This window comes from Heterocephalus glaber, unplaced genomic scaffold (genome assembly GCF_053883595.1).
Source record: "Heterocephalus glaber isolate CG9 unplaced genomic scaffold, H.glaber_assembly_v1.0 deba00001666, whole genome shotgun sequence".
NCBI lineage: Eukaryota > Metazoa > Chordata > Mammalia > Rodentia > Bathyergidae > Heterocephalus > Heterocephalus glaber.
This window is the reverse complement of record NW_028258406.1, coordinates 16,709,801-16,722,430: the sequence shown is the minus strand read 5'-3', so window position 1 is coordinate 16,722,430 and position 12,630 is coordinate 16,709,801. Positions and strand designations below refer to the sequence as shown.

Sequence of the window (12,630 nt, the reverse complement as noted above, 5' to 3'; positions counted from 1 at the left end):
ATTAGCAAGAATTATCAGATTACAAATTTCAGACTCAGTTACTTATTAATATAGTCAAATTAATTTCTTCTGAATTTGCTGTTAGCCCTAAGCTATGTGTTAAAAGAATAATTATTCCAAGCTTCAGTGAAATAAAATTATTATATTTAGTGTTATAATCATATTAAGTTTTTTATTGACCAACCAGTCCAATTCTGTCATTTACATAAAAAACAAAATAGAAAATTCTAAGGCTTAAATTTTATTTATTTTCCACTGGTTTAACCATTCTGTTTTTAAGTAAACAAAAGAAAAACTTTGGAATTAAGATTCTCTTTCCATCACAAAAGTCTCTGGAAGTATTAAATGCATGTGGGAGATTACTATGTGCTAATTGCTAATTTACCTTCAGAATGCAAAAATGAGAAGGATTTAAAATACCAGAGTAAACCTGGAGATAATTAGCTAGGTACCACTCACTTTCAGAAAGCAATATTGTTAAAAAAAAAAGAGTAGAGTGTTTTTTAAAAGTATGATACCCAACAAAAGCCAACATAAACGCTGTGTCAAGATGATGGTCTTGCTGAGAGAAGAGTCCCTGGGCCAGGACACACTGTGGAACAGCAGGCAGTCTCTCACAAGCCACCTTGCTCTCACATTCAGGTTTGCTGTGCTGATGCTATTAGCTTAAGTATCATTTCTGTAATAAATCCAGCTTTTTATTTAGCTGAATGAAATGCAAATGCTCTCACAGGAAATGCAAGCTATCCTCACTTGCTTTGAATCACGGAACCACGCCCTCTTGTGGAAATGGGTTTCCTATGACTCACTATTCAACTTTATCTAAATGTCTGACCTTCTCTGTGCCTATAAAAAAAAAAAACAGATGAGCACTAAACAATTCTAATCTTCTTCCAACATAAGGAAAATCCATTTGTGACATCAGAAATAATGAAAAGACTTTGGTTGAAACATAGATGCTTAGTACAGTAATGTCAGCTATTTCTTACCAATAAAAAACCTCAATGCCTATGGTCAGAACTTAAAAAAAAAAAATGCTTATTCAAATATTTTAAAAACTTAAAAATTAAAGAAAATTTAAAACTGAAAAAAAATAAACTTAAAACTTTTTCAAGGAACCTCTGTTACAATAAATGATCTCTCAACAGTAGTATTTCTCCAGTGTAAAACCTGTACACGTGCCCATAAACACATGCTCCACTTCCCTTCTCTTCATGTGAAAGGCAGAAATAGAAGGAACAGAGGGGGCTTCAGAAGCCTTGGATTTCCCAAGGTTTCACAGAAACCATGGAGTCTCCAGAGACTACAAATGGACAAATAACTATGCCAGACACATCATCTCCTTGACCTACCTCAGAGATTGGAAGGCTACACATAAAAATAATGAAGAAGAAATTTTTCTCAAAAGCTGCTCAATATATCATGTTTATAACTGATCCCTGAATTCAAACTCTCCACACAACCAAACATTCCAGAAGAGTGAATAAAAAGCAGTGTGTCTAGTTAGGGCCAGGAAATGCACCTTCCAACCAGTTATTACTTGAGGCAGGCCTGGTGAGTTTTTTTGGTTGTAAAGGCGTTTCTAAACCAGTGACTCTGGGTTCTCCCACATGAAAGTAAGAGCGAAAGTTCACACTGCAGGAACTGGGGGAGGATGGAATTGAGAAAAAACAAATAAGGGCCAGGCCGTCTGTGCACCCCAGCATGGCACCATGTACACAGAACCAATGAGAAGACTCTTCAATCTTTGGCAAAAAAATGCCCCATAAAAAGCTGTCATTTATTGTGTTCTCAGTGTGTTTGTTTTCACAACTACCTGTTAATTAAACCATGTGGTGTGTATACAGCGCCTCTTACCAAATATACCATATCCATAGCATAGTTTCATAAGGACAGGGTCCTGTTTCCAGTATGTCTAGAAGGTTCTAATGGCCAGAATGAGGATAATGAACAAGGGAAGCCCTCAGACACCTAACCACCTAACCTGGCTCCCCAGTAAGAAAACTTTTCAACAATATGCCCACTCATTCTGAACCCTTTTGGGGGTCATTCTCCTATTTACTTTCAGTGTTCATGGCTTGCACCAACTACTGTATATGAGTAAAGCACAGCAAGGTGAGTCAGCGAGGTCCAGAGAAAGAAATCAGGGGCCCTCTCCATGAGACACTACACAGCCTCGCTGAGGAGACGCTGCTGCTCTGGGCTGCAGACTTTCATCAGACCAGTCGGGTTCTGATCCCAGCTCCACCATGTAATTCCACTGCTTTAGGTACATAATTCTCAAACTGAAACTCATCTTCAAAATGTAAACATGATACCAGCCTTGCTGGGTTATTATATGAAATAATACATGTCACTCTATCTCTTACCCTACAGAAAGCACACACAGAGAGACAGGCTGACAAAGCAATACACACTTATACCACAGCTGTGAGGCTACAGGGGCAGAAGCATTCACAGTAGCCAAGGAAGTGAGAAAGTTTTAGATTATTCCTACTGGAAATGATGCTGAAAGGACCAGCTCCAGAGCTAGGATTCCATAAATTCTCCTGTCCCAGCTTGGAAATACAACCTGGCCACTGCTCTCTATTCAAGAAGACATCTCAGTAGTGCTTCTCAGGGGCTTCTTCACAGGAGGAGGAACATCCACTTTTCCATACTCCCTGTGTAATCTCAAATGGCTACACCAGCCAGTGACTGAACCAGACACCCTTTTTGTTTTAAGATTCTTAGATTAACTGTGACACAATTACAAGGTAAGATAATGGTTTTGTTTTGGGAGGTTTTTTTTGAGACAGAGTCTCACTATGTAGCCTAAGCTGGCCTGGAACTCACAGTGATCTTCCTGACTTAGCCTCCTGAGTGCTGGGAATCAGGTGTGTATCACCACACCCGGCTAAAAAAGTAAGATAATGTTTTCTAGTTCTACTTCCTCTCAAAAATAGGGAAGGAAAACTGCTTTTTCATAGATGGCTAAGGTATTCTGGTCTTGTTTTTTAAGTTAACTCTGGAATGTTCACCCACATTGGATAGAATTTGGGTCAGATGTAAAAATTTAAAAAGTAACTTTTCAGAATAGCAAACAATGCTTAGAATCTAACAAGCTAAGTGGATTCTGGAGCACTGAAGCACTAGGTGGCTCAAGTATTCTGAGTGTTTGGGGAGCTCCCAAGTTTTTTAACAAACTGGTAATATGTGCCTACAAAACAAAAGCCTCCCATAGCGATCCTAGAATGATACTAAGCTCTCCAAGGAATTTTTTTTCCAATTGATAACTAAAAATAATCTGACATAGATACCTTAGTAATGCTATTACTTTAAGCAAAATGATGTCAAAGATAAATGAGAATGAATGGAAAGTAATCTTTTTTTAGTTGGTGACCTTAACCAACATCATTCACATCACTTCCCTGTAGTTAAATAATGTCAACTGATTAAGTAGTCCCCTACTATACAAATAAATACTTTTTACAAAGAGCAAACTTGCTCAGAGGCAGGGGGCTGTTCAGCAGGAAGAGCACAGGCCACAGAGAGGCAGTGTCTAGCAGGATGGCCACCAGCCACACACAGCTGCTCAGCGCCAGAGAGGAGGCAAGTCCAATCTGTGATGCGCTGTCAGTGTGAAACACCTGGAGTTCCAAGGGTTACCATGAAAAAAAGAATGCAAAATGTCACAGTAATATTTTTAATTGTATACATGTTTAAATAATAATATTTTGGCTATTTGGAGTTAAATAATATTAAAATTAATCTCACTTGCTCCTTTTAGTTTTTAAATTTTGTCACCACTACGTTTGAAATCACATTGTTGTTCATAGCGTATTTCCACTGTTCAGTGCTGGAAAGGGTGTCTTGTTTAGGTCACCACTTAGCGATACCATGGTGATCTTCCACATATCACTCATTGTCTTTCTGCCCTGGGTTTTCTCATTTGGACAAGAGGTCCACAGGTTGGACTAGATGCCTTTGTAAATTCTCTATGGCTCTAACATTTTACAAGTTCAGGGTCCCATGGCAATTGCTGGCAGAGAAAAAACACAAGGTCACAGTGAGGACATTGTGGTAACTAGGTAACTAGGATGCAGGGCAGAATTCTAATAGAAGCTGGGCTCAGGACAAGATGCTAAGAGAAGCTCAGGGTGTCTTTATACCAAATCCAGCAGCTCGTGTGCCCTGGGACTGGAGACAGTGCTGTTCTAGGCAGGCCCCAAATCTTAACAGAATCATCACACTGTGTTCTTTCGGTTCTCTAACTTAATTATATAACTTCATCAAAATGTGACCCCCTAATTTATTTGCAGCTTATTTTTCTAGCTTAGCCGTAATTTTTCATGAATGTATACGCAATCTGAAAAAATCATCTAACCATAATGCAATAATCTGTAAACCAGGAACTGTAAATCCTGCAAACTTCAGGAACTATAAACTACAGGAAACTTGTAAATTTCAGGAACTGTGTCACAGCAAAGCCGCAGGTATTGGTTTCATGTCTCCCTACTTAATGTGTTTATCATATACTGCCCTCAAACACCATAGGCTCTGCTATGGTTGGGAAGTAGTTTGTCCCCCATGCGTTCATATATTGGACACTTAGTCCCCAGTTTAGTGGTGGTAAGAGGCAGTAGAACCTTTAAGAGGTACAGCCTAACAGGAGGTGGTTAGGTTACTGGGGCACTGCCCTTATAAGGGACTAACAGATCTTATGGGACTCCAGGAAGTTCTCATGAGTAGGTTATTATAAAAAAGAGCAATATTGGTCCTTCCCTGCTCTCTAGCTTACTGTCTTACCATGTAATCTCTCCTTCATATCCACTCCCATCACAATGCCATCAATGTGCTGTGATGTAACCAAGGGGTCCCTTACCAGAGGCTGAACACATGAGGCCACCTGATTTTGGACTTTCAACCTATAAAACTGTGAGCAAAATAAACCCTTTTTCTTCATAAAGCTCCCAGCCTTGGGTATTTTGTTACAGTAATTGGCAATGGACTAATATAGGCTCTTCCTTGTCCAACTGTAGCAAAAGGTCTTTCTGATGGGCTATGATCAGTCAACAAACACAAACAGCATCTAAGAAATCAGTAACGTACCAACTCCATTAACTGTTTGAGCTGACCTATCTCTTCCGGTAGTGATCCGAGCTTGTTGTTACTTGCGATTAAGACTTTGAGAGGCAGACCACACAGGCAGGCAGGCAGGGCAGACAGCTGATTTCGACTGCAAAGACAATACAAGAACACACGTAAACAGAAAGGCTACCTCATACTTTCTGTGAAGATGTTTTGGAAAAGAAAGGAAAAAGGAGTGATCCAAGAAAATATTTTACAAATATAAAGAGTCCAGTTTATTTTCTGTGTATGTGGTAACACAAATCACACATGTGTAACAACACAAAGTATATTAACAAAAAGAACGGTGGGTATTGAAACATATTAGATAGTGGGTACCAAAATACAGTTTAGATATGAAGAATAAATTCTACTATACTATAGCATAGTAAGGTGACCACAGTTTACAACATCTTATTATATATTTAAACATAAAACTAGAAGAGTTCAAATGCTTCCAACACAAAGAAATGATAACTATTTAATTACTAGTTACAACTTGATCAGAACACTTTCCCTGCATACACTGAATTGTCACACTATACCCTATGTGTCACTTGTAAATAAATAAATAGATGTGGAGTTTTCAGGGAAACAACTTTTCCAACACAAGGAATGCCATCAAGTCTTCTGCAGAAGCTGAGCTCTTGACCAGCCTGGAGGCAGATGGACCACACTACCAATAGCAATGGAAAGCTAGTGCTGCTATAGCTTGGATTTTAAAAATCCCCCAAAGGCTTATGTGTGTTGGAGGGCTGGTCTTCGGCATGCGGTGCTACTGGAAGATGGTGAAGTCATTAAGAGGTGGGGCCTAGTGGAGGTCTCAGGTCACTGGAAATGTGCCCTCGGGGGGTTATGGGACCTTGGTCTCCTCTACTCTCTCTTTGCTCCCTGGCTGCCATGAGGTGAGCAGCTCACTCCAGCAGGCACTCCCCACCATAATGTGCTGCCTCACCACAGGCCCCAAAGCAATGGGGTCAAGTGACATTGGACTTTGAACCTATAAACCTGTGAGCCAAAATTGACCTTTCTTCTTCTTAAGCTGATTGTATCAGAAGTTTTGTTAGAGTTAAAGAAAACTAATACAGGTGTCAACTGTTTCCTCTTGACAACTTGTACAGGAAACTCAGCTAAGACTAAAGCAACGAGTACCACAAAGGGATCATTTCATCCACGTTAGTCTTAAGGGAGAAGAGAATTTTGCTATAATTCACAAAAACCACTGGGCCAATTTCTAATGTTTTCACTCAGCTTCCTTTTGTTAAATCAAGAGCTGCTACAATTGAAATCTGTCTCTGTGTCTGCAAGGGAGCTAAGTAAAAGAAAAAAAGTAAAAATGGCCGCTGGCAAAGTGAGCCTGGAGACCAGGATTTAGTTCTACAGAGCAGTCAACAAAGTTTGAGCTGAGGTTTGGCCCTATCTCTCATGAAGAGGATCTCCACCCAGAAGGCTCTGAACTCATTAGCATTCTAGAGATGGAAAAGATACTGGATTCATGAAATATACAAATATTCTTTATTTATATATTAGCTATTTATTTCAGCCTCTTCCCCCACAAGAATCCTTTTTTCAGGGGAAGAAAGAGGGGATATAATGGTAGATATGTAATAGGGGGTATGAATATGATCAAACTACATTATATACAATGAAGGCCCCCAGGAAACATGTGAGACTAGGGGGTAAGTGGGGTCAAGGGGCATGGAGTACAATGATTGAAGTTCATTTTGTTCATATACAAATCTGCTGAAATGAAACCTGTATAACCAATATGCATTAATAAGAATATGGAAAGAAAAAAGTAATAAAACTTTTTAAAGGTTAAAAAGCAATCATTAGCACACAATCAACAAAAATAAGTATATGTACAATTATTAAACATTAGAAATGTATCACTTCATGAGGCAGATGGAACTTTTACTTTTTTCCTAGTCAGCTTATATATTTCTGGTTGAATATGAAATATTGTAGTATTAAATGAAACATGTCAGAATAAATTCTATTCTTTTTTTTGCTAGTTTGTAAGAAAAAAATAAGTATGACATCATTAAAAATATATATTTAGTGAAAAAAGCTCATTTCCTGCTGCCAAATAAAGGAAAAAATGGTTTTCAGTTTCCCTGACTTTCCCTGCCATTTTGCGATGTAGCCAACAGCCACACAATGAAACAACTAAAAATGTGTATGTCATGTGATTGCACCTGTCTAAGATTTCTTCTGAGAGTTTGTGAACATGTGCATAAAGCTTCTGGGGTTGCCTTGTGTGTGTGTATTTATAGGCACACATAAAAATAGATTTGGAGAAATACACTAAGGTATTAATGGTAATTTTGGGGTAAAGGTAAAATGAGTGGTTCCTATTTTCTTTAGTACACTTCGCTTTATTTTCCAAATTAATTCCTATAGGTACTTTTATAATTAGGAAAGAAACATCATTATAAGAGTAAATTCAACCAGGACACTTGTTACATAGGTGCTTCTGTTTGTGAAAACTCATTGGGGGGATGAATACTTGTGACCTGTGCACTTCTCTGTTGTATGCTACACAGGTACTACTTAAGTCTCACCCACACACATGCACAGATGCACACACACATGCACGCATGCCAGGGGCAGGAATCTGGGTAACCAAAGGGCACCTGTAACTGATGAGCTTTTAAGAAGCAGGTGCCAGGGCTGAGGATGTAGTTCAGTAGCAGAGCCCTTGCCTAGAAATGTGTGAGGCCCTAGGTTTGATATCCAGCACCACAAAAAGGAGGAAGGGAGGGAGAGAGGAAGGAAATGCAAAAAGGAGGTGATATGCTATGCAAAGAACCTTACTGGCCTGGGCCCTCTTCTGCCAACACCCTGATAGCACTCCTAATCCAGGCCCAAGTAACTCGACATAGGAAAAAACAATAAAACCTTGTGTATTTCCAGAGAGGGCCAGAAGGAGAAGAAGTTTCTCTAAGAAGGTCCAGCAGAAGGAGGGAGACTGAGATCCCTTTGGGGTCTCTGGTACTGGAAGCACCAGCTGGCTCATTTTCCCAGTTAGGAGGAGGGAGAAAATAGGGTGCTGGGATCCCTGACACTCTCTCCTGGGCTGGGGTGGAGGGACTGGAGAGGGGAACAGGGACCACCAGCCTCTCTCCATGTCCTCTCACATCTCTGCCCTCTCCTGCTCGCAGAAACCCAGTGGGACTCTTTTGGCTGGAGGGGTCTTCCTGGCACCTGGCACTTCCTGGCACCCTGCTGGCTTTCTTCAAGCTCTTAAAAAGGTTTCTAAGATCATGATGCACAATGTATTTACCACTGTTATTTTCTAATAACTTTTGTTATGAAAATTCATTTTTTCATAGAACGGCTTTTACATTTTCTTTATTAATATCTACGTATAATAAAAAAATTTTTAAAGGGGCTCTGTAGACACTACCTTTGGAAAAGAGAACTAGTAGCAAATAAACAATCTGAAATGTAATTTGTGGCTATATAATATTTATTAATACACCATTTCATAAAGTGAGGATGGACAAAAATGTTAACAAGACAAACCTATTATTTTAGAGCCATATTTAAATTTCCTTCTGAAGAGAGAATCACAGGAACATCTTTCCAGAAAGTTCTATATTCATATTTCTGTAGAATTAACAATTACAGGTTGAGATCTTTCCTGTCTTTTGGTTGGAAACACAGCATTAAACTATGCCCAGTCTCACTACCTCAATACATGCACCTGACCAGAGCAGCAGCTATGGAACTGGGAGAATCATTTATCACAGCTTTTGAAGTCATGCAAAGAAGCCTCTGTTCACTCAGATTTATTCTCCCTGTAATGCTTGCAGGGTGTGTACTAACCTAAAATAAAATACAATTTAACCCTGTGAAAGCATTCACGGCCTCTTCGATGGGAATAAATATTTTTTAGATTAAAAGCTACTGATGGCACAGCTTATCTCCCATTAGGTCCCACACATTCCTCATGGGCACTGAATTAATCACCACAGACTTAGCAAACCCATGTTGCCAAGAATGTCATCATAATTCAAAAATGCCACAGACACAGGCACATTTCTTCTCCATCCATCTGTCCCCTCAGCCTGTATTTCATGTATTTTACCACAGGATGCTGCTATGTTCTTGCAATTTCCCCAACAGAAAAAGGATACACACATGCATACAAAAACCCATCAGCTCTCCAGCAAGTATTTATTAAGGACAGGAGGAAATGCAGTTTATTTCATCCTGAACCCACTACAGACCACATCAGCAGCCTTAGCTTTCTGAAACCACTCATCTGGCAGCAATTTTCTCCAGCAAGTAAGTGCCTCAGGCCACAATCCACTCTCCTACCCCCACTTGTCTCCTGTGGGCCTCTGTGCTATAATCAGACTCTTCCTGGAAAGAATGTTTAAAAATAAGGCCATATAGTAGCTGATAAGGTAATGGCCAACATTTATTTTCAAATCTAGCCTCTGAGCCACATCTAAAAGAAAACTTTATTTTTGTTTTTTTGCCCACTCAATTAAAAAGAATAAATTCTCAGAGGAAAGGGCCTGCTCATTTAGAAGTAGAAATCACAGATTCAATCATGGCAGCCTGAGATTTCTTGCCCTTGCCAGAGTGGAGCCTGCCCAGTGACTCTTGCCTTTGTCCCTGCCCTGTCTAGGGGGGCTGCGGAGGTACAGGCTTTTACCAGATCCACATGTATCATTTTGCTTCATCTTCCATCTTTTTCAGCTGAATAAGACCTACCTGCTATATCTACTTCCTCATCTCAAGACAAAACAAGGTAGTTTAACATAATCAAAACATTTCTGGTAGTCTAAATTTGTAGGATAAATTTCTCTTGGCTTCAAGTACTGGTATCCCTCTTTGAATTCCTAAATTAAGAAATGCGCAAACTAAGTCACTTATTATGGTTTTACTTTCAGAGAGTCTTATTTTGATTATGGAACTTAGCAATGTCCATATTACGAAACTCAATGTTAAGATTTGTTGTTACTTGGTTAGTATTTGGTTTATGAAAACTATTTTCCTTAAAATATATAAAATGAATATATACCCTATTCTATATGTGATTATATTATTAGTGCATATTGTATTTTTTAAAATTATACTGTAATATATATCTTTATTTTTAGTGTATAGGTTTGTTTAATAATGGAACACGGGACTCAGAAAACTTTATAGAAAAAAATTTTATAACAGATTGAGCTACTCAATGACTGTGCGATGCCATAAAAAAGGGCACAATTTTGGAGTCAGAAGACCGGGGTTCAAATCACATCTTTGTCTAAACATCATCTCTATGACTTTAGGTAAGGCATTTAATCTCTTAGATTTTGTAGCTCTAAAACACAGATACTAAGACCTACCTAACATGAGGTTATGGATATAAAAGTGCTTAGCCCAAACTCAAATCCATATATAAAGATTCATATGCAACCACTATTGTGGCAAAGTAGCAGAGAAGTGACAAAAAAGATTATGTGTACTTAGCTTCATTTTATTTATTATATGTTGTATTTACTAACTGCAAAACTTTCAGTTAATTTTAAAATATGGTTTCATGTTCCACTCACTGAAAACATATATCAATTAAGAATACAGATGATCGTTCAGAGATGGGTCAGGGAGAATCAGGCTAGGCTTTAAAACTTCAGCCCCAAGCCACCCCAGTATACCTATTTCCAATCTAGATAACCAAGACTAGAACATATGTGGTAATCACATGAATGATATTTCTCTGATTACAGGATCCTGTCCTTTCTCTGGAAAACATGAATCCCACAAATCACCATCTCAGTTATTACTTGGTTTTCAAAGAGTAACAGATGTAATGATGTGAATTAAGGAAATGCCACAGCCAGAGGGAAAGCAGGGTAGGTTTCGCAGTGTGGACACCGTAAGTCACCCTCTCCTGAGCATCAATGGACAGAAGGGCGCTAACAATGACCACGTCCAAGAATGACAATAAAGCACTTACAGCTATTTGAATATTATTGTCTGTGCTTGGCGCTGGGTCTACAATAAACAGAAATTATGTTACTTTATCCATGTAAGTTTCCTTTTCAAAGGATACTGCTTTTCATTTTGTTTTTGTGCTCTTTTTACCCTGTTGACCTTTCATTAGAATCAGAACTGTCTTTCTGTTTGGAACATGACACCTGTTGTCTTCACATACACATGGCTGTGAACAATATGTATAGAGAACCATTTCCTTTTTCCTGCTTATTCCATTCTGAAAGTCCACCCTGGCAAAATGTCTCACCCTTGTTTCCGCTAATGACTGAATACTTCCCCTTCATCACCAGCCCTCCCTCTACATTCTCACCATCACAATATGTCTAAGACAATTGTCAACAACAACAAAAGCTTTGCTTCTGTTGCCTGGTGATATTTTGATCTACTTTAACTTTATGCTATGAAGTTAAAATCAAGTAGACATTATCTTTATGCTTATCTGTACAACTAAAATTATGACTTTTTAAATTATTAATTATATTATTATTTAAATTATTATTATTGTATTATTATTATTTTTGGAGGCTTGAACCCAGGGCCTCATGTATGCTAAGCATGTGCTCTAATCAATTTGCTACACACTTGGGCTTAAGACAAAAATTTAATTGAGACTATGCATCAAATCTGGGAGACCAAATTTAACTCTGAAAGCAATTCATGCTCACTACGATTTGAATGACAGTCATTTGAAAACTTAAATTGTTTCAAACCTAGAAACACCACAGAATCATCATTTCAATTGAATCTTGAGGTCTTGAAAGATACACCAATCAATTTCACTCTCCACACACCTAAAAGCCATGTTTTGAGAAGGTAAAGAATTCACTTTAGGAAAGAAAACTGCAAGAAACGCCAGGCCCCAAAAGTGAGCATCTAAAGCAACTCAAAACTCAGGCGAATTTCTGCCACAACCCTGTCACTGCATTTTTGCTGTGCATACCTGTACCATATTTGGCTATTGCAACTGAGCTGGTTTCCCACACTATAACAGCCTGTCAGTCTCCTCGGGAGTATAAATAACATGCTGCTTAAAATATTAAAGACCAGTTATTGATAACTAGCTCCATGTCAGTTATTTTCTCTTCCTTCTTCTAAAAGTTCTTTAATTCCCAAAGGGCAAGGCCTGTATTATGCTCTGAAAACTATTACTTGAAATTTCCTTCATTTAAAATGAAACCGGATACTTAAAAATCGAAGGGCATTCTGAAAAAGAACTCAATATCCAATACCAACAAGAGGGCTGGGGATTTAGCTCAGTGGTTCCAACGCCTGCCTCACAAGCACAAGTCCCAAGTTCACTCCCCGGAACCAAAAAAAAAAAAAAATCTTGGATCTCCAATACCAACAAGAATACTAATTTCAGAGGCAACAATATAGGTTTGGGGCTTTAATTATTAAAACTGCAGTGACCACTCTGAGAAGCTGAAGCAAGGATTACAAGTTTGATCCCATCCTGGGCAACCTAGAAACTTAGTGAAACCCCATCTTAAAAAATATAAAAAGGCCTAGAGATGTACCTCA

General features: G+C 38.6%; 1 protein-coding gene and 1 long non-coding RNA gene across 6 annotated transcripts in view; one reads left to right on the top strand and one right to left on the bottom strand.

The window, feature by feature from the left end:
* Lrch1 (leucine rich repeats and calponin homology domain containing 1) overlaps positions 1-12,630 on the bottom strand; it is a 193,645-nt gene that overhangs the window by 66,699 nt on the left and 114,316 nt on the right. For all 5 annotated transcript variants that reach the window (XR_002394648.2, XM_013072043.3, XM_004844200.4 and 2 more), the window contains exon 3: positions 5,092-5,218. Coding sequence is in view for 4 of the 5 variants with exons in the window: in XM_013072043.3 (XP_012927497.2) it covers positions 5,092-5,218 (127 nt within the window). In the remaining variant the exon portion in view is untranslated. The remainder of the gene's footprint in view (positions 1-5,091; positions 5,219-12,630) is intronic.
* Positions 9,162-11,239, top strand: LOC110348994 (uncharacterized). Its single transcript, XR_002394649.2, has 4 exons — positions 9,162-9,402; positions 9,823-9,874; positions 10,227-10,403; positions 10,842-11,239. It is a non-coding gene; the product is annotated as an uncharacterized LOC110348994 (long non-coding RNA).